At 32.2% G+C, this 22918-nt stretch overlaps 2 protein-coding genes across 3 annotated transcripts; both read left to right on the top strand.

Moving 5' to 3' along the window:
- On the top strand, positions 8254 to 15223 carry LOC107630561 (gamma-soluble NSF attachment protein). The gene is made up of 9 exons (XM_016333743.2): positions 8254 to 8510; positions 8934 to 9001; positions 9116 to 9200; positions 9332 to 9490; positions 10588 to 10725; positions 12085 to 12163; positions 13096 to 13175; positions 13477 to 13606; positions 14885 to 15223. Exons 1-9 carry the CDS (start codon positions 8464 to 8466, stop codon positions 14987 to 14989), a joined length of 891 nt encoding a protein of 296 aa, XP_016189229.1. The 5' UTR covers positions 8254 to 8463; the 3' UTR covers positions 14990 to 15223.
- Positions 15359 to 19772, top strand: LOC110270204. Of its 2 annotated transcripts, XM_021118998.1 has the most exons (4): positions 15359 to 16666; positions 16760 to 16780; positions 17806 to 17955; positions 19258 to 19772. In XM_021118998.1, the coding sequence occupies exons 1-4, from the start codon at positions 16502 to 16504 to the stop codon at positions 19366 to 19368; spliced, it is 447 nt and encodes a 148-aa protein (XP_020974657.1). In that variant the 5' UTR covers positions 15359 to 16501; the 3' UTR covers positions 19369 to 19772. The 2 variants fall into 2 exon arrangements, with proteins under 2 accessions (XP_020974657.1, XP_020974656.1); XM_021118997.1 differs by lacking the exon at positions 19258 to 19772 and having other exon boundaries at positions 17806 to 18541.

Below are 22918 nucleotides of genomic sequence, written 5' to 3'. Positions count from 1 at the left end.
ATAAAAATACAGAGTTACCATTTGAATTATAATTTTATATAATATATAAAAATATTAATATAATTTTTTTCTATTATGATTTTTTCTCTTCTTACTTTTTCTTCCATTCAAGCAAAAGAAATTTTTTTCTCTATTTTCTTTTCATTCATTTTTTTCATCTAAACAGCACACACAAAAAATATACTTTTCTTTCCATTTTCTTTCCTCTTATTTTTTATCTTATATCCAAATAATAGTTTAGTGTTTATCCATTTATCTTTTATTAATATTGTTATAATAAGGATACATGTAACTTTATAAAAATGATATAACATAAACTTTGATTATCTGAGAATTTATTGAGTGGCTAGAATAGCTCCACATCACAAACCAATGAATGCTAGCAATAAGGATGATCACACAAACAGCCGAAACGGGTATTTACAGGGATTACTTGCATTTTGGAGTTAGATGGGGACTCCTGAAATCCTCACGACCTGCCACGCAAAAATGGATGGGGACTAGGGGTAGCAAACGGGTCGAACCTGTCGAGTATTGTTTAATATTTAATGGTTAAAGGAGATACCGCCAGCCTACCATTAGGCGGGCGGGGAAAAAATTCAGGACCGTCTTACTAGGCGGGGTGGGCTTTTGGCAAGACGGAGCGGACTTTTCCGTTTGCCACTCCTAATAGGGGCATGGACATAAGTACCCGCCCTATGAAACTTATTAAATATACGCGAATATAAAATTATTAATTTATCCTAATTTATATATACGATAAATCCATTTCTTGAATTTAGTAACCCTAATTTCGGCTTCCAATTCAAATTTTTCCTTTTTCTTCGCTCATTCTTAGCCTTGATCCTCTCTCTCTCTAACTTACTTTCTCTACCTCTCATCAAGTCCGTCACTACGTCACTCAGTATCGTCCTAAAAAATTATGTTATGTTATTATGTTGGATTTTTTTTATGTTTTCTCCTTTTAAAATGTTATTATTCATAATGAATATGTTATAAATTGTGTTGAATTATATTGAATTGATTATTTTATGATTTATTATATTATGTCTTTTTGTGTTAATTTTTTAAAAAATTTTCAAAGAATATTCGTAGATACCCAAAGAAATTTACGTTCTCTGAGGGGTAATTAAATAGGAACTTGCAATGACAGAGAAAGAACGGGGATATTTTTTTTAAATAGGAATGAGGGATGGAAAGTGGGTTTTCACGCTCCCCTAAGTCCTCATTATCATATCTAACTAGCAACAGAGATCCAATCTGAGTCGATTTAAGAGGGGACGCGTGGACTTCATCTGCATTGGGCCTTTAAGGTAACGAACCTAAGTCATATTTGGAACCCTAACAATAGATTTTAGTTGAGGGTCTTACTAAGCCCAAATATATCTTAAATTAATATTTTGAGTCATTGTTATAACAAATATTATACTATTTAATATTATAACACTTAGTATATGTAAAAGTTAGATATATTTGCAAGACATTTTTTAATTCAAATTAAAAAATTAATTATCTCATTTTTAGTTTTAAATATTATTTTCTAATGTAACAAAAAAGTAAAAATAATAATAATCACTCACATAATTAAAATAGAGAATCTTAATATATACATGACTCTATATATATCAAGGATTATTATATATAATATATAATTTTTTTTTTTGTAATGACTATTTATATAATATATTGAACAATTTTAATTTTTCATCTTAACATACATTTAATAAATTTAACATACAAAATAAATAACTTAAGTTATCATCTAGGACAATAAGTATAATAGTACAAATATTTATTTATTTATTAGTAGTGAAAAATTGGTTGAGGAAGATCGAAAGAACCACAAGATCCAAACTCTTCCGATTGTATGATTCATGTTTATGAATTCAGGTACGCTTCCGCATTATGATATATATATTTTGGTAATTCAATATGGATGATATGGGTTATGAAAATTAATTTATTCCAATAAATGGTATCAGAGCCACCTATAATTGAGTCTTTGAAAATATTAAGGTTTTTTTTCACGGGATCAAAACATGTTTGCTTATTGGTTTCTGTTTGGATCGAATTCGATTTTCTGAATCCGGTGAATTCACTATTTGTTTTAGTGTGTATACATTAACTTTATAAATTGAAGTGCCCTCTTTATATGTTGATTTATTTGTTAATGTCATGATCGAACAACATATGTGTGTGGATAATGATTATTCATGGATTCGTTCTTTTTTTTTGAAGAAAACGGTTGAATATAAGTTGCCGATAGTATTTATGAAATTAATCGGCGTTCTTAATTTCTTTGAATATATATATATATGAGAAGAATCATTGGATCGTATTATTATTATTATAATTATCATTCAATTATATGAAATCCCTGATTCTTGTTGTCCTTCTAAAATTGACGCAATACTGTGAATTTATATATATCACGAGGTTCTCAAAAAAAATTTATAAATTTTGATCCTGTTACGTCAAGCATGACAATTGATATATTAATCGAATATATGTATTTTGTATTTATTAAATTATAATTGTCTCCAATTTAATTATGTGTGCCATTAATTTGGTATAAAATTAATGGGTTATTCTTTTAGAATATAAGGATTAATATGTATATGTCACTTATGTAAATATTAATTAATCCAAAAAGAGATTTATATTTGGCCAAGTTATGTGTACATAATAATAATAATAATAATAATAATAATAATAATAATAATAATAATTGTTACATAAGGAAACTAGTAACAATTTAGATTATCATACCCATCTTTTATAAAGATTTGGTTTTAAAATAAATTGATTGAACATTATGCTGCCAAAGTAGCCTCTTTTGTGAAAATTAATTTATTCAAAACGTTAGGAATATGATGATATGTAATTCATGCGAATATTGGTTAGCCCAAAGGAAGGTCTATATTTGGCCGAGTTACATACACATATTGATAGTAAATACGTGTCTGGGTATAACTAATTAAGAATAAAGTAATACTTATTATTTATGCGAACAATAATCGGCCCAAAGGAAGTTTATTGTTTGGCCAAATAATAAGCATTGCACACTTCTGTTTATTTTCTATTAATTATGCGGTCAATAATCGGCCCAAAAGAAGGTTATTGTTTGGCTAATTAATAGAAAATGTATGCGGTAATAAATAGGTTGCGAAGTTTAAGTTTCCATGTGCGCATTAAGTCGGTCCAAAGAAAGGCTTAATGTGTGACAGAAATTTTGACAATATTTGATTACTGCAATGAGAGTATCACTTATAGTTAATTTTTCTATCCAAAGATTGAAAATTAATGTTGTGCTGGATATCTCAATATGGATTTTTACCCATTAATTAACTAATATTTACTGCATGTTCTTTTTGTTCTAATCCAGAAACTATGACTTTAGCTACCAATGTTTCTGCACAAATTAGCAGTTTTCCTATGCTGAATGGTTCAAACTTTAAAGTTTGAAAGGATACCATGGAGATTGTCCTCGGTTGTATGGATTTAGATATAGCTCTTCGAGAGGAGAAACCCACTTCCACTCCGAAAAACCTCAATGAGGTTAAAATAGAGAAGTTGGAGAGATCCAATCGAATGAGCATTATGATCATGAAACGCTCAATTCCTGAGGCGTTTCGGGGCTCAATTACTGAGGATAAAGATGCCAAACAGTTCCTAAAGGATGTTGAAAAAAATTCTTTACTAAGAATGAAAAGGTAGAGGCAAGTAGTCTTTTGAGCAAACTTGTCTCCATGAGGTATAAAGGTAAAGGAAACATAAGGGAGTACATTATGGAAATGTCTCATCTTGCTTCAAAATTGAAAGCACTAAAGTTAGAGTTGTCTGAAGACTTACTCGTGCATTTCATTTTGATTTTCCTTCCTGCACACTTTGGGCAATTCAAAGTGAGTTATAACACTCTGAAGGACACTTAGTCCTTAAATAAGCTTATATCTCACTATGTGCAAGAAGAAGAGAGGTTAAAGCAAGATAAGACTGAAAGTGCTCACATGGCTTCATCTTCTCAGTATAAAAGAAAGCGTGATACTACTGCGGATGTGCCTTCTCAGCAGAAAAAGGCTAAGAAACAGGATCAAGTTTCAACCTGTTTCTTCTGTAAGAAGGTGGGACACATGAAGAATGATTGTACCAAATATGCCACATGGCGTGTAAAGAAGGGTATAATTCTTACTTTCATTTGTTCTGAGACTAGTTTAAGTTATGCACCTGTTGATACTTGGTGGGTAGATTCTGCTGCTACTACTCATGTAAGTGTTACTATGCAGGGTTGCCTGTGGAGCCGACTGCCAAGTGATGCTGAAAGATACATCTATGTGGCAGACGGCAATATAGTTGCAGTTGAAACTATAGTAGCCTTTAGATTATGTTCCACGAGTGGATTTTACTTGGATTTATTAGAGACATTTTATGTACCGTCATTTAGACGGAATTTGGTTTCTGTCTCTCGTTTGGACAAATCATGTTATTTTTGTTCGTTCGGAGACAATAAAGTCAGTCTCTTCTATAATTCGAATAATATTTGCCCTGGTCATTTGGTGGATAATCTATATAGGCTTGACTTAAATTCCTATAATAATGAAATGCTGCAAACGGGTACAAAACGAAAACTAAAAGAGAATCCGGCATCATTATGGCTGATGTGTATTTTCGTGGAAAAATGAATTTCCAAAACACCCAAAACTCACCGGCAAGTATACCGGGTCGCATCAAGTAGTAAAACTCACGTGAGTGAGGTCGATCCCACAGGGATTGATGGATCAAGCAACTTTAGTGGGTGATTAGTTTAGTCAAGCTAACATTGATGTGAATTGTGTGAAATTGTAACCAACAGGAAGTAAAGGACAATGAATTTAAAGTTGCAGAATATAAATTGGCAAGTAACTTAAGGGGGAAGAAATGTAAATTGCAAGAATCTTAAATTGCAACAAATATAAAATTGCATGAAATTAAAGGGGAGTGGGTGCTAAAAATTAAAGAGAGCAGTAGATCAAGTAACTAGAAAGTTAAATTGCAGGAAGAATAAATCAAGATCACAACAACTCAAATGTAAAGTGCAGAGGAACAAAAGTGCTGGAAAGTAAATTGGGAACAATGAGAACAGAGAGCAATCAATCCAAGAATCAGAATGTGAAATCAAATGCAGCAGATTTTAAACAGAAGTGCTTGAAGAATTAAAAACAGAAAGTGACTGTGCTTAATTTGTTATTATATATGGTTGGAAAGCTCTGAATGTCAGCTTTCTAATCCATTTGGAATCACCTCAATTGGACATCTACAACTCAAGTTATACTCCTTTGAAGAGGACAAGGTCGCTGGCTTAGGTGTGCAGCGTTTAAGGCGACGTTTGCCTCAAACGTGGTCGAAAACGCCAGATTTTGGAGACTCAAACACATTGTCCACCCCATACTATTATACATTGTTGGAAAGCCCTGAATGTCTAATTTCCAATGCCGTTGGAAGCGCATCATTTGGAGTTCAACAGCTCGAGTTATACTCCGTCGAAGGTGCAGAGGTCAGTTGGCCTCACTGCAAGTTGCCACCATGTTCGTTTATGCACATTTCGAGGCAGTTTTCTCCCTCAATTTTAGGGAAATTTAATGTATGCTCAAGTCTACATACATCCCGATATATCATTTATAGTGGGAGTGTTGGGTAGATACTTGAGCAATCCGGATATGGATCATTGGATAGCTGTTAAACGCGTAGTGCGTTGTTTAAAGAGAACAAAGGATTACATGCTTGTTTAGGTACTCTGTTTAAAGAGAACAAAGGATTACATGCTTGTTTAGGTACTCTGATTCCGATTTCATGGCATATAGTTGCGAAACTTTGTCACTAAGCTTCATATAGTAGATGACATTAAAAAGTCATTAAAGATATTTTGTGACAATAAGTCAGCAGTACTATACTCCAATAACAATAAGAGTTTGACAAAATCGAAGCATACAGACATCAAGTTCTTAGTTGTCAAGGAGAAAGTTTAAGAAAAATAGATTTTCATAGGACATATAGGAACAGAGTATATGCTAGCAGACTCATTAACCAAGGAATTGATTCCTAAAGTCTTTCATAAGCACACTGCTCGAATGGGAGTCAATATTTGTGATGCCTTGGTCTAGTGGGAGTTTATTTTATATTATATGTCCTATGACAGATATTGAGTTATTTTTCTGTAGAATTAAGTTGATGGTTTATTTCATATTATGTGAAATGTTCATTTTGCAATATTTATATTATGTTTGATCTCAATAAAGTTGGACCAGTTGGAAATAGACATGCATGAGATCACTTGGCATGTAATTTCCATATTACTCATCCAAATTTGATCTATGTCGTTAAGTATATTAGGATGGTGATTGGCGTGGTTTAGTCATGGTATTTAATGTGATAAAAGCTGCGGTAGTTCCATATCTAATGTATGAGACGGACCAGATTGTTAAAGTAATGAGAGAAATAGCATTCATATGCGCGCATAAAGTTTATAAGATGTGATTATGTCAAGAAAGAATATATGTATAGCCAAGTGGGAGATTGTTAGAAAATTATTTAATTTCCTAACTTATTTGTGGGCAATACATATATTAATTATAATCACAAATTATGCTATTTCAAATTAAATGACTTATATAATGATGATCTCATTTATTGTTTTAAATGCTAATTGAATAAGTCATTATTACTTTTGATTTGAAATTAAATGAGAATAAAACCGGATATTATCTTTTGTTCCTTAGATAATTATCTTTGATACACCATATTACCAAAATATATTAATCGATCTAATAACTTTTGTAATGACATAAGTTTATGAATTTGAAAATTTAAAAATTATTTCATAAAATGTGAAATTTTAACGAGTTACAATGTTAATCATATTGTTTTGATTTCAAGAATGAATACGATAGTAATAAATAAAATTGTCCCAAGTAAATTTTAACAAAGACAAAAATTCATAAGTATTTCTATTAATGAAAAATTAATCTATTTTAAAGACAAATACAATTTTTTTTATGGGTTTCCTAACTTGGCAAGTCGAGAATTAATTCACCACATATTGATGCTCTATTTATTAAGGGTCTGTCGCTAACTAATGAATTGTGATACACACAAAGTGAGATTCGAACTCTAAATACTTGTTTAAAGCGAATAAATGAGATGAACATTCAATAAATTTAAATTGATTAAAATAAATATTAATTATTTTTAATATTTTTAAGTTATAAAATATTTATAATAATAATTACTATGTATATTTTTTATTTAAATTTTAATAAAAAATTTTATATAATTTTATGTATTATCCCGTGTAGGGGACGGGAACATACACTAGTTTTTTTAAAATTTGGATATGATTCTTTTGTTTAATTGTATCTCATAGACCTAATAAAAAAATTAAACATGACTTTTGTTGTATTAGTTTAGTCAATATACACATGTATATTTGTAAGAGTTTTTAATAACAAATTAAAAAATTTATAATATCCAAATCAGATCCTTCGACTTTCTTTTTTACAAATAATTTTCAAATTTTAAAAAATTAAAAAAGTACAATATATTTAAAAATATCAACTTCTAAACCGATATTAATTTTTTTCCCTTACCTTCTTTTAGAATAATTTTTCTTTCAAAAATACTATTTACATGCTAAAATTAGCTACTAAAATAAGTTATTATATATTTGTGACATAACTAATTTTAATTACTGATTTTAGTGTATACCTAATATGATTGTATTTTTTTAATTAAAATATTAAGGGTAAACTACAAAAAATAAATTCGGATTATTTTGACATTGAAAAAATAGTTCCCAAATTTTGTTATCAATAAAAATATTCTTAAATATTTAAAAATGCGAAAAAAAGGTCAAAAAATAATTCTTTTTTATAAGTGATAAATGACTTTTATATTAGACAAACTGCTTATATATTTGATCCAAAATTTTATAAGAATATTTAGATAACTATTTAGAAAAAAAATTACCAATTTTTATGTATAATAATATCTTATTTTTATAATCATACTTGTAAAAAATCATATCAAAATTTAATTTTTAAAATTTTTTTGATGATATATATTTAATGTTAGATATTTTTATTGTATATTTAAACAATTTCATAATATTTTTTTCAATAACAAAATTCAGGAACAGTTTTGGCAGCGAAAAAATATTTCGGATGCATTTTTTTGTGGTTTAGCCCATGAATAATTTTTAAATTTCATTTCTTAACTCTTAAGAGACCAATTTGTTGAATACAAAATCTGTTAACGAGACTTAGGGAGTTGGAAAAGCAGCAGCAAGAACGGTCGGTGGTCACTGGTCAGCAAGACGAGTAGAGTGTCGTTTGATGGTTGGGAAGCTGAACGCAGCACTTGAATCGGAGGAGAAAAGACTCAAAGAAGACACAACTCGATCATCCAATCTAAGTACTTCAATCAAACCAAACCATGTCCACCTCTGATCCCAACAAGTTGATAACCAAAGCTGATAAGCTGTGCGTTCTGCTTTCCCTTCTCATTTTACTCTCTCACTTATTCTCTCATTCATAATAATAAACATAGCCGCATAAAGCTGCATCGTTCCTCGCTTTGTTACTCGATCTCACTATTCAAGTAGTCGTTCCTTCGTAACAACGATCAAGATTTTGATGCAAATTCTGATTTTGTTACTTTGGTAATTTGGTTGGATTTTCCTCATGATGGGATTGAACAAATGTTCGTATCGTAATTTAGCATTGGGGTTGTGTTTATCTTCACTTGTGATGTTGGATATAATCAATTTCCAAAATTAGGTCTTAACTTGAAAGTAAAATGGGTTATTTTTAATTCCCAATAGATAGATACAAGGACATGGTAGGTTCTTTTACCTTACATGAATTATAGATTTGAATTTTCCTTCGGTTTCTCTTTTGACTCAGAACAAAACTCGGTTTCACAAGGTGGACTGCGGATTGGAGAAGTGCTACAGTTCTTTATGAGCAGGCTGGTAAAATGTTCAACAGTGTTCTAAGCATTTGATTGTTTGTGCAAACAAATTTTACGAGAGAAAAAAAAAAAAAGAAAGCACACATAACTAACCTAATATCCGATTTTGCTGTAGCTAATGCATTTAGACTTGCCAAGGACTACGAGAAAGCCAAAACAGCATATGAGAAAGCTTCAAAAGGACAAGAGATGCTTTCTTCGTATCCCTATTTTTTTTGGTTATTGCTTATGATTTTCTTCATCTAGGTATAATTCTCTGCTCTTCTAAATTCTGTTAGATTTGTTGTTTTGGACTGTTGCGCTCTATATCTATCCTTGACAAGTGAACTAGACCATGGGATGCCGCTAAGCACATGGAGTCTGCTGCTGCGTTAGCAAAGGAACTAAGCAACTGGAGAGAAGTTGCCGATTTCTATCGTAGGGCATCTGAATTGTACATTGAGTGTGGGAGACCACAGCCTGCATCCGACGCCCTTGCCAAGGGAGCCCGGTAAACTGATTTTCTTTTCTTCTCTCTTGATTTCCAAATACATTCTGTGTTTAATATTGGCAATAAGCTAGTATATGGTAACCCACTATGATCGAGTTGCTTCTGTCTTTGTTTATCAAGTAAAATCAAGGACGACAATCTTGTTGTAGTTAGTTGTTTCTATGGAGATATTTGGTGCTTTGATTTGGACTTTGCAGCTCAATGCTTGCTTTTATAGAGGTTTCTTTGGACCTGGCATGCTTTGGGACAGTATTGTCTATTGTGTTTATATCCACTGTTCGATGTGCTGGTTAAGGATGGTTTTCAAATGGATAGTGATTTGGACACATTGTTGCAATCTTGATCACTTAAAAATTCTATGATAAATATTCCTTTTCTGTTTCAAAAGATCTCTTATCTTATTCACTAGTTTGGATGATTCTGGGAGATGGAAGTTGGCCTAAGCCTTGTTGCACTGTGCTATATATGCCCGGGAGTATATGGTTGGAGAATATCTGTTGCACTTACTTAGACAAGCAAAGATAGCTTAGGCATTTGGCCTTTATTTGTTGGAAAACTCATGATCTTTTAGAGGCATTTCTCTCTTAGAAATGTTGAGATATTGGAATATGGAAAGCTACTCTTCATTGATACATGTTTGTTTTGTTGTTCTTATAAGGAGGAGTTCTTGTATCATTCTTCTCTTATGAATTATATTGTTCCTTCATCTGACAAAGGAAATCCTATCCCCACTTTAGCTGTCTCTGCTCACCATTTTTTGTTTTTCCTTTTTTTCCCCCCTCTCTAATAAAGTTTCTTTCCATAAAAAAAGTGTTTGCATCTAGTATTCAGTTCATTTAATAATCACTGCCAATGGAATAAGAATTTTACTCGAGAATAATTAGAAGTTATCTGCATAGAATGACAATTGATTACATCATGATGGCTCATCCTTTTTACTTCAATTGGTCAAGGTGTAGTACCATAGATGCTATATGAAACAAACACTAATCAGTTTATTTAATTGCATCTACATAGCTGATACAATTTATTAGGAATATAGTAGTGTAGCTCTCTATTATTATCCCAAATTTATTATGATAACTTCCTTTGTGTAGTGCATTGGAAGATACCATGCCTGAAGAAGCCATTCAGCTATATACAGATGCTTGTACAGTTCTTGAAGAGGATGAAAGAGAACAAATGGCATTTGATTTGTATCGTGCTGCAGCCAATGTTTATATAAAACTTGAGAAGTAAGTTCTGTAAAACTGTTAGAAAATAAAGATTATGTCCTATCTTCTCCACTCTTTTTTCTTTAGTATTTTCAACTTAGGTGAAGGTTTTAGTGGTGTTATATTTTGTCTGTGCATCCATTTAGATGTCTATTCATGTTGTTCCATTGGTTTTATTTATTTATTTGGAGAAATATTTTCTGTACTTATTTTGTTTGTGCATTCAGTTGGATGTCTATTCATGGTTTTCCGTAGGTTTTATTTAGAGAAATATTTTTTGTACTCATTCTGCCTCATACACTAAGTAGACACACTTTTTCACCACTGGATGAGGCATTGGACCCATTAAATGTTTTGATCAAACATCTCATTCAATGATGGAGAGGCGAATTTTGACTGAGTGTACAACAGAGAAGTGAGTAGATAATATCTAATTCATTTACATTTACAAATTTGACATAGCATGAGGCAAATATGACAATTGAGTTTGCAGCATTCTTTTTTGCAGATTTTTTTTATCATTCTTTATAATTTTGTGCCTGTTCCTACTGTATGTTCAGCTTGTTGAGTGTCATGTAGCATAGACGAGGATGAGTCGTGATAGCCAAAATGAATAGGGCAGAGAACAAAGTATGTAATTTAATCCTTGAAACTTAGGGATTAGAAGTCAGATGAATTGGAGGTTCATGTGATTTCCTGCGAATGAGATGATGATTAAGAACCATCTTGGTAATTGTTTTGGTGTTGTGTCCAACACTGCAAAATTTAGAATTGGAGGCTTGAAGGGATTTATCGTAGATTCAGGAAAGAGAAATATAGGTATTAAATAAAATAATCTGAGCAATGTATAGGCAAGTAAGCAAGTATTCGTGATAAATTTAAACTACATGGTTTGAAAAAGATGACAGGTTACGCGAAGTTGCTTGCGTCTGCACCTTAGAAATTGCATGGGATGGTGCAAGTAAAATGACACTTATGACTTCACATATATTCCATTATTCACATAAATGTGTTGAAAGAAAGTATTAAGGTCCCTCCACCCCGGAAAAACAAAAGGGAAAAGAAAGAGAAAGAAAAACCCACAATTTATTTTGCTACATCAGACACATCTGCCTCTGGAAACATATGAAGGGACCTAGCATTTTTTTATCCAATAGTGGGACAGTGATCTGGCATAGAAACCAGACACAACAATTCTTAATTTGTTCTCTGTCGGTTTCTCTCCTAAGTTTATGAATTCTTGGTCCTATTACATCTGTGCCAACTTGTTTGGCAAGAACTGCTGCTACTGGATCCTTGATTTTGTTTCTAGAATGTTAAAAACATTTTCATTCTTTGCATCTTAACATGTGTATGTTGGGTACCATTTATGATAAACAGATATACAGACGCCGCATCTCTCATGTTGAAATTGGGCTTGGCAGCTGAGAAGTCTAATGCTATCAATAGCCAATGCAAGGTTTGAAGTATTTTAGTTTTGGATTCTGTATTTAAAATAAACTCCAGTGACTAGGTGTTTGAAAAGGGGATTGTTTTCTTGATCTCCCTTCTGGGAATATGGTGGTAGTTTGTAAATATGTGATAAATTTTAAAGACTGTGAGAGCTATATATTTGGTTTGTTAAGAGTATTGGCCTTGTGCATTTAGCGGATTTACCTGTTTGGAAAACTGGATTCAGCTTTGCCTGTGGCTTACTTCTTAGAGTACATTTGGTAATTAACTTATAATCTTCACGAAATATTTACTGAGCTCAAGTCAGGTTACATTTTAAATTCTATTAGCAAGTTGGTGTTTGGAATGTTAGCGCACTGAAATTTTGTATATTAATTATCGATATTTTGTGTGTTTTCCATCTCTTCTCTCCTCTGTGATTTTTGCTTTATCTTCTTCCTAGTTCGGCATTATCTTAAGGTTGTGTTTTCCAAATACATTCTACTACAAATATAATCCAAGGCTAAACGTGTGCTTCCTATTCCTGACACAATTGCACACTATCACAGAATTTGTGATGTTATGCCTATTTTCTATGCCCTCCTGAACAACATTCCGTGTTGAATTTCTCGTGTACCTGATTTTCGATTAGCCAGCAGTGTTCTTCATCCTTATTATGTATATTGAAGCCAATGAAATTTTTTTAGTAGCAGGGTTAAGCACCTAAGAGCTTTCAAGAAGGTTGCAGGCTGTAAATAGTGAACCAGTCATATTTGAATGTTCTTGACTGAGAATTATTTTTATCCAAGTTCCCAAACTGTTGACAACTTCACATTTCCACTATTGGTGCATAGTTGCTGCATAATTGGTTTCTTCATATTGCAAGTGGAGGAAAGCTTTTCGTATATTTCATGTTCATATGAGAAATGCTCTCTCTTACATACCTTCTCATAAATGCAGGCATATCTTAGTGCGGTTATTATCTACCTTTATGCTCATGACTTTAAGCAAGCAGAGAAGTGCTACAATGACTGTTCCCAGTGAGTTTCAGCCTCCTCCTCCTTATTCTGAGATTTGCCTGCGAAAATCAACATTATATATGGATGATAGGATCATTATAGCAAAATGAAAATGATATTGTCATTGATGGTAGTGGTGTTGTCATTAGCTTTGCTCATATATTTCCCATTATTTTCTTCTTGCTCCATACCATCTTAGCGTGTGTGCATAACTTTTTGTTGTTTTTAGGATTGACTCTTCTCGGTAATTTATCTTGTGCTTCATTTGAGTTAATTATTTCAATTGATGAATTTCTGGTATAAATGCTTTTGGCATCTCTAGGGTTGATGCTTTCCTCAGCAGCGACCAGAACCGTTGTGCTAGCAAGCTTCTTGCTGCTTACACAGATGGAGATGTTGAAGAAATCAAACGTGTTGCTCAGTCGAGCACTATTTCACATCTTGACCATGTGGTAGGTGATTTAGTTGTCATGAGCCAACTTTTCCAACTTTTTAAATTGTTTGAAGTTGGTACATATGGTTTTCATATTTAAAACAAATCATAAAACATTCCTGATCTCTTGAGGACATGGAACTCCCTTATTTGGGTGCTGTAGATGTTCATTTTGCATTTTCGTATCTAAGATATGTTTTTATAATGTGAGGTTACAACAAGTTAAGTTATTTAAGTGCCGTGATTCCATTATCCAAATTGATAGGGAGATATATGGATATGTGAATTATGGGATTGAATTGTGGTCAAAATGGAGGTGTCTGAATCTTTATCTACGATATAAAAGTACCATAAATGAGTAAATTTTATTGAACAGTTATTAGACCAGCAATGTTTTATGAGATTAAATAGGGTGGATATGATAATGCTTCGATGGATTAGTGAACACATTAGATTAAATAGAATTAAGAATGAAGACATTAGGGATAGTTGGGGTAGCATCAATCATGTAGAATCAATCTGGTAGAATCTCATCTTAGATGCTTTGAACATATTCAGTTAATGTGCTTCAGCTTGCCTAAAAGCTTAGTCAACTAAACTATGATTTTTGGCAATGACCTGTCATGAGAATTAAATTTCAGTATTCCACAAACCTTATGATCCTTGTGCAGTAAAGCTGTATTTGGTTTTGAGAATAGAATAAGACAGAACACTGAGAATAAGACACAAAAGACAGAGACACAAAAATTAGTGTTTTTATATTTTGTTTGGTAATAAACTGAATATAAAATAGAACAAATAATAAAAGTTCAATTTACCTTTAATTTTTTCTTCACATAAAATTTAGAAATAAATTATGAAAATTTAATTTATTCTTTTTTTTCATTCAAAAAATTTGAGACGAAAAATATAATGATAAAAAATATAATTATAAAAAATTGATAGTGACAATAAAAAAGAAAAAAAATAAGTTGCATCTCCGTTCAGTGTCTCTGTATTTGTGTCCTTCCTGACACAATATACTAATTCAGTGTCTCCGGATATAATGTCTCTGTTCATGTCTTATTTGCCAAATACAATGTGTATTTGTGTCTATGTCTCAGTGTTCTGGATTTGTAAACAAACGCAGGCTAAGGAAGCCCCATGCCTTGTGCAGTTGTTTTTCTCATGTCCTGACAATAGTCTTCAATTGCTTGCCTATTATGGCTGAACATTGATTATCAACCTTATTAAATACTACACAGCATAGAGTTTTCACTTATGCTGTTACTTCTTATTGACATGGTATATTCTGCAGATCATTAAGCTTGCAAGGAAACTCCCAACAGGCGATGTGAGCGCACTAAAGGGCAGAACTGCTGAAGGGGAAGAAGCACCACTTGATGAAAACGATCTGACATAAACATCTAATAGACTAATAGCTTTTTAAAATAAATAAATATTATTATTATAACCTATTTCTATTTGTAGAAGAGATGAAGATCTCCATTTATTTGTTCTTTTGTTTGATAAATACATCATATTGTGTACCAGGACATGTAGAATGCAGGTATATTCATTTGGCTGTTGAGTATGTTGATCACTTGTCAATAACCTTGTCTTTCTATTTGATAACTAAATATTTTGCACAATTCAACCAATGGATTATAGTTTTAGTAAATTCACTAATCACCAGGAAATGCTATGAATTAATTAGAAAGCTCGTAAAATTCACTAATTGACTAATTATGCTATGGATTATAGTTTTGGTAAATTCACTAATCAGTGTGTTATTCAGCAGACAAATGAACGTATGGATGAAAAGGCCAAGACAAAGCTGAAACAAAAGGAATGAAATGAGATTTATGCTAGCTATTATGAGGTGTAGACAGTAGTAGTACTAGTACGGCTAAAACAGAATTGGTTTCTTCTGTTATAACTTATAACCTAATTTACCAATTTTTGAATCACTCTTGATTGTGTAGTTTAGGGCTGTGTTGTATATATAACTCACTAACAAACCATTATTGAGACCCTTTTGATTCTCTGCCTAATTCTCACATGGTATCCAGAGCCTTTCTTTTTCTTTTCTAACTCATGGCCCTCATTGCTTCCAATCAAATCCAAAAATCACTACTCTATCCGATTCCAGACAAACTCAATGAAGACAACTTTTTCACTTGGCAACAATTAGCTTTTGTCTACAATCCACAGCCAGAATCTGCAGCAACATCTTCTTGAGAAGGCTCCTCCAGAATTTGCTAATGATGCTGATAAAGCGGCTGGAAAAACTTCAGCCCAGTATGAAGAATGGACCCTTCAAGACTACAACTTGTGCACCTGGTTACTTTGCTTAATGGATGCTGATTTTAAGAGCAAAATGGTACATTGTTTGTACGCTTATCAGATTTGGGATCGCTTACAACAATATTTTGTTTCATCCACCAAAACCAACTTCGTCAATACAAGACCCAGCCGAAGAATGTCAAGAAACGAAATCTTTCAATCACTGATTACTTGAAGAAAGTCAAGCGATTAGTAGATTCTCTTTCCGCCGTTGGACACACAATTTCTACAAAAGATCACATTGATGCCATATGTGAAGGACTTCTAGAAGAGTTTTCTTCTGTTATTACCATTGTAAGAGCTAAACCCGAAATCTCTACTATTGGTGAAGTTGAAGCTGTTCTAATTTCACATGAAGAAATGCTAGACAAATAATACAAGAATCCAAATCTTGGCTTTACTCAAGCAAATTATGCTCAAACCCCTTTTCAGCAGCAATCTTTTCAGAATAGAGGTGGGTTTGGTGGCAGAAGAGGAAGAGGTGGAAGGTTTGGCCGTGGTGGTCGCAATGCTTGGCAATTAAACTCTCGACCACAATGCCAATTATGTCATAGAATGGGACACACAGTTCTTCAATGCTTTTTTCTATATGATCAGAATTATCAAGGTCCACCTTCAACTAGCAATACTTTTACCCCATCAATTCAGAGTTCTATTCCACCTCCTCCTCGTTCATCTTTACACCAACCCTTACCAAGAACCTACCTTGCTACACCTTCTTGCATCTCAGATTCCTCTTGATACCCTGATTCCGGTGCTTCACATCATCTTACACACGATGCATCCAATTTAATTTCTACTGTCGATTATCCCAATTCTGATCAATTATATGTTGCTAATGTATCAGGCATTCCAATTTCCAGTTCTGGTAACTCTCTCTTATCTGACCCTATTACTCACAACACTTTTTCCTTAAAGAATCTTTTGCATGTTCCAACAATTGCTAAGAACCTTATTAGTGTTTCTAAATTCTGCATTGATAATAATGTCTTTTTTAAGTTTCACCCCTTTCATTGTTTTGTAAAGTCTCCGATCAGCAAAAAGGTACTTCTTCAAGGCTTGCTTAAACAAGGCTTATATGTGTTTGATTCTTTGAGAACTGCTGTCTCCAATCCACATGTTACACCAAGTGCTTTCATTTTTGCTTTAAGTGCTAATTTGCGATTGTGGCATCTCAGATTAGGCCACCCGTCTGTTACCATAGTTAAAAATGTTCTAAAGACATTGTGTGAATCTTGTTGTCTTGCCAAAATGCATACTCTTCCCTTCACAGATTCTACTACTACATATTCTGCACCCCTTGAGTTAGTCTTTCTTGACATTTTGGGACCCTCTAGATCAGGATTTAAATATTATCTTAGTATAGTTGATGCTGACACAAGGTATACTTGTCTATATTTACTTTACTCTAAATCTCAGTTCTTGCAAATCTTAATGCAATATAAGAATCTCATGGAAACTATAACTGGTTGTAAACTCAAGCGTATACAAATAGATAATGCTAAAGAATTTACTTCTACTGCTATTAAAGAATTTTTGCATCTCCATAGCATTAGTCACAGGCATTCATGCCCTTATACACACCAACAGCAGGGTGTAGTTTAAAGAAAACATCGCCATATAACTAAAACTGGCCTTGCTTTACTTGCTACTGCTGATTTACCTAAACAATTTTGGGAAGATACCTTCCTCACTGCCACATTTTTAATTAATAGATTACCAACTCCTACATTGAACATGAACTCACCTTTTGAAATGCTAAACACTGTTAAACCTGATTATACTATGCCTAGAACTTTTGGTTGTGCGTGCTTTCCTCATACTAGACCTTATAACTCTAATAAACTAGATTTTCGATCTGAAAAGTGTATTTTCCTTGGCTATGCTCCACAGCCCAAAGGCTTCAAGTGCCTAAATGCTACTGGAAAAGTGTATATTGCAAGAAATGTACTTTTTGATGAATCTAGTATGTTTCCTTCTTTAAATACTAATTGCTCTACAGCATCATCAGTGAGTACATCTTTCATTCCTCAAATTCCTCAGGTAACTCCTATTTCTTCTACTGACTCAGTTAATTCTGCTCATGCTCATTCTTCCAATAATCATATTTTATCTGCGTTACCCTTTATTTCCACTATTAATCATTCATCACATCATACTAATTTTTCATCATCTCATCAAATTGCATTTGACACAATTCCAATTTCTGGGACTGCAACTCATTTACCACCCCTTACTTCTACATCAGCATCATCTAACATACATCCTATGATAACACGCCTTAAGTCTGGAATTTCAAAACCAAAAGCTTTTAATGTCATTTCCTCATACTTGGATCTTGTTCAAAATCCTCCCAGAAACATTAAATAGGCACTTACCTCTCCTCACTGGCTTCAAGCAATGAAAGAGGAATATGCATCTCTTATGAAACATAAAACATGGTCATTAGTTCATCCTCCTCCCAATGCTACTGTTATTGGCAGTTGTTGGATTTCTGCCATTAAAAGAGCTCCAGATAACTCTATTGTTAAGTATAAAGCTCAATTGGTGGCAAAAGGTTGTCATCAACAAGACGGTGTTGATTATGCACAAATTTTTAGTCCAATGATTAAACCAGCCACCATTCGAACCATTGTGTCAATTGCTTTATCCAAAGGCTGGCCATTAAGGCAATTTTATTTTAATAATACTTTTTTAAATGGTGACTTACATGAAACTGTTTCTATGCATCAACCATCTAGTTTTATTACTCATGATTCTTCTCTTGTATGCAAACTAAATAAAGCTATCTATGGTTTAAAGCAAGCTCCAAGAGCTTGGTATAATAAGCTATGTTCAACTTTGCATACATTAATTTGGTTTTTCAAGCACCAAATCTGATCCCTCTTTATTCATAAGGTTTAATTCATACTCTACAATCTATATCTTAGCATATGTTGATGATATTCTCATTACATGTGATAATGATTCTACAATCTGCACTCTCATTGCTGATATAAAGTCTTTTTTTTTGCATTAAAAGATCTAGGCAGTGTTAATTTCTTCTTAGGCTTAGAATTTAATATCTTATCTGATCATGATATTCTTAGCACTTTGAAATTAACAAGGTACTGATTATTTTGATAACCCAACCTTTCTATAGATCCTTGGTTGATGGACTTCAATATGCTGTTCTCACCCATCCAGAGATAGCATATGCAATTAGTAGAGTTAGTCAGTTTCTACAAAATCCTCTTCAATCTCATTGGCTTGCTCTAAAACGTATTCTTAGATACTTATCAGGCTGTATTACTCATGGTCTTCATTTTACAAAGAGTTCTGATTTTTGAATCTTAGCTTTTGCAGATTCAGATTGGACAAGTGATTTTGGAAGGTCGGAGATCTACTAGTGGGTACTGCTTATATTTTGGATGTAATCCAATCCTTTGGTCAAGTCGCAAACAAAAGAGTGTCTAGATCATCCACAGAGGCAAAATTTTGATGTTTGGCAGATGTTGCTGCTGAAACTGTGTGGTTAACTACCTTTCTCACTGAACTCAAATTACCACCCACAATTCCACCAACTATCTTTCGTGACAACCTCGGTTTGTTATCTTAGCAGCTAATCTAGTACTTCATAGTCGAATAAAACATTTTGTTCGAGACAGGGTCAACAAGAAACAGCTCTTTGTGGTTCATGTTCCCTCACATTCTCAAGTCACAGATGCCCTCACCAAGCAAGCCTCTTTCCTCTACTGCTTTTCGCAACTTCAAGAACAAACTCAGGTTAATGCGGCATTAAGTAGTTCCAATAATATTCTACTATCTCATCCTCTTCGAATGAGGACTATGATGATGATGAAAATGATATGTTTTCAGTATACTTATTTTTACATTTTGAATTGACTTGTTAGTTTTTAGTATTTTTCTCTTTTAGTTTGATAACATGATTAACTTGTTTGTTTTTTTGAAATACTATGAATATATTCTAATTTAAGCATGAAACATGTTTATTTTGTGATTGGAAAAAGAATCTTGTTGTATCTTGCTAATGGACTTTGTGTTGTTTACTGATAGATACCAACGTTTCTTCGGAACAAATTATCAATAGAAAATTTGACAATAATTACTAATGGAAAATTTATCGCTCGTTACTGAAGAAAAATCCGTCAAAAATCTGGATGATTTTGGCCAAATCTTTGGACAAATCAAAGAAAAATTTATCAATAACAAAAAAAAAAAAACGGTAAATTACTCACAAAATAATTTGTCAATAAATTATTTTCAACGAGACTTTTACTGACAGATATAATCCGCTGATCAATTTGTCTATAAACAAAAATTCGTTAATAAACAAACCAAAATCTATCGGTAAATTTGATTATAATTTGTTTTTTTCTGGTATTGCTAATCCAATTACTATAACTCTTTGTAATGTATCTTGTGTAACCAATGTTCTAATTGTCACCATACAAACTCAAACAAAACTTGTCATGAATTCTGTGGTGCCATTCACAAATTGGTGGCACTATGCCTCCTTGCTAGTTTATGGTGCACCAGCAATTATGCTCTCTTTTTCAACCTACAGTAAAGGGTAAAAAATACTTTAACCAATAAATTAAAAATTAAATTAAAAAACAACTAATGTGAAATTATGTATTTAGTTATTTTAATTATTTTCTAAAACTGAAAAATTTTATTCTAGTAAGAGAAATAAACATAACAACTCTAACCCATTTGGACGTCGATTCCCATGTCGTTGCTCACTCTTCATCTTTGTTTGATTGCATTTTTGCTTCCCTTGTTTTGTTTAAGCAGAGACTTTGTTTATTTGGATGTAGGTAGAATGAATTTGTTGGAGAAATTATTTCATTCTAAAATATTTGTTTAACTTTTATTACAATGAAAGCTTGCATCAAGCTTCAATGGTGGAACCCGTATTTTGTTATTCTTGCTTAGAAAAATTAAAAATTTTTTAGTCGATATATATTTGAATAGTATATGAGTTTTGTAAAGTGTTCAGAGACAAATCCAGAGTCACCAAGAACATGAAAAATCATGGCCAAATGAAGGAGATATGACTGTTGACCCGTTTTTCATTGGGTGGATCACAAATTGGATCTAATCATCCGTCGAAAGGTTGAAGAATGAAGATGATGCTGCTATTATGTAACAGTCACAAGTACAAGAACAAAATCGATAATTTGAAAAACAAGTACAAGTTCCAAAAACACAAAATTAATTATGAATGTATCAATACATTTATTTATCATTTTTCTTAATTCTATAAAAAATATTTTATTTAAATTGTAAGAAAAATGATAAATAAATATATTGATACATCCATGATTAATTTTGTGCCTCTAGAACTTGTATTTGTTTTTTAGATTATCGATTTTGTTCTTGTATTGTTATCATAGAAGACATTCCGTTAATTATTTAACTTTGACCTTATAGTGGGATTATATTGAAGCTAAATGAATTTTTTTTTAATTTAAATAAGATACTTTAAATCTTAAAGACCAAAACAGGATTACGCTCAAACGTAAGGGATCAATTTAGTACTATACCTCTTAATTTTTTACCGAAAGTTTGTTGTGCACACTTACTATATAATAATATAGAAATCTAGTTATCAAATTAGCTAACACATAATTTTTTCTGTTAAAGAAAAAAGACATTAAAAAAAGATAAATAAAGATTACTAGGAGTACAAAAATTTATTATAAAAATTCTTTTTAAGAATTTCATAAATCTTATCTTAGGATTTCAGTCACCGTAATTCCTTGTTAGACTAAAAAAATACTTTGCTAAAACAACAAATTAAAATATAATTAATTAAAATTTTAATTAATGTATACTTTGTTTATTATTATTAATCGGCCAAATTTAAATTTGTAAACAATTGCTTAAATTGTAAGTGAAAAAATTGACTTACAACAAATTTGATTAGATGATAGTGTCCAATTTTTTTTTATAAAACATATTTAAATTAACTTTATTATTGAAACATCACATTATATTATTTTAGTTTTTTTATCTTTTAATTATATGGTTTAATCATTCTGCCGGTGTTTATAGTTTTACTGAATTTTCAATTAGGTTCCTATATTTTTTTGATTGAGTTCCTATACCATATCAGATTTTGTAAATAAGTCCTTATCGTGACAAAAACGTTGAAATTAACGAAATATTTCATTAGACAAAATGAATATGCCTAACACTTGACTGAATATTTTGTATAATTTAACAGAATATTCTGTTAATTTTGAAGATGTTGAGATGGATGAGTGATCATATGCGATTGGATAAAATAAGAAACGAAGATATAAGGGAGAGAGTTGGAGTAGCACCCATTGTGGAAAAAGATGGTAGAATTGCATCTCAAGTGGTTTGGACATGTGAGAAGAAAATCGACAGAACACCCAATCAGAAAGGTGGATGAGATGGAAGATGGACAAGGGATGAAAGGCAGAGGAAAACCTAAGAAAACCATCAATGAGATGGTCAAATGAGTTCTATATGTAAACAATCTCTCTGCAGACATGATACATGATAGATCTCAATGGTGTCGTTTGATTCATGTTGCCAACCCCACCTAGTGGGACAAGACTTTGTTGTTGTTTGTTGTATTTCGTTAATTCTAATATTTTTGTCACGGTAAAAACTTAGTTACAAAATCTGATATAGTATAAGAAATTAACTGAAAAAAAAAAAGTATAAAAATTTAATTAATTATAAGGATCTGCGGGTAGGGGTGGAGAATTGTGAACAAAGTTTGATTGGAAGCCTCCTGGCTGACACCACCTTCTTTGTCGAGAATATGGAGGCTGCACTTAGGGTTATTTGGGGCAGACCCAATGGCTTTAGAGTGACAGACCATTCGGAGTTGGGACAACACATACCAATTTTTTTTGAGGTAAGGTGTGAAATGGTTTTGAAATTTTTAACTCGTTTTAAATTAGTTTTTTATTTTTTAAAATGATCAAATAAGTCTTTCATTCTCAAAATTGTGAATCTTCATTAG

The sequence above is a fragment of the Arachis ipaensis genome, chromosome B03 (assembly GCF_000816755.2).
Source record: "Arachis ipaensis cultivar K30076 chromosome B03, Araip1.1, whole genome shotgun sequence".
In the NCBI taxonomy this organism is placed as follows: domain Eukaryota; kingdom Viridiplantae; phylum Streptophyta; class Magnoliopsida; order Fabales; family Fabaceae; genus Arachis; species Arachis ipaensis.
Note: the sequence above shows the minus strand (reverse complement) of the source record. Positions and strands in the feature narration are given on the sequence as shown.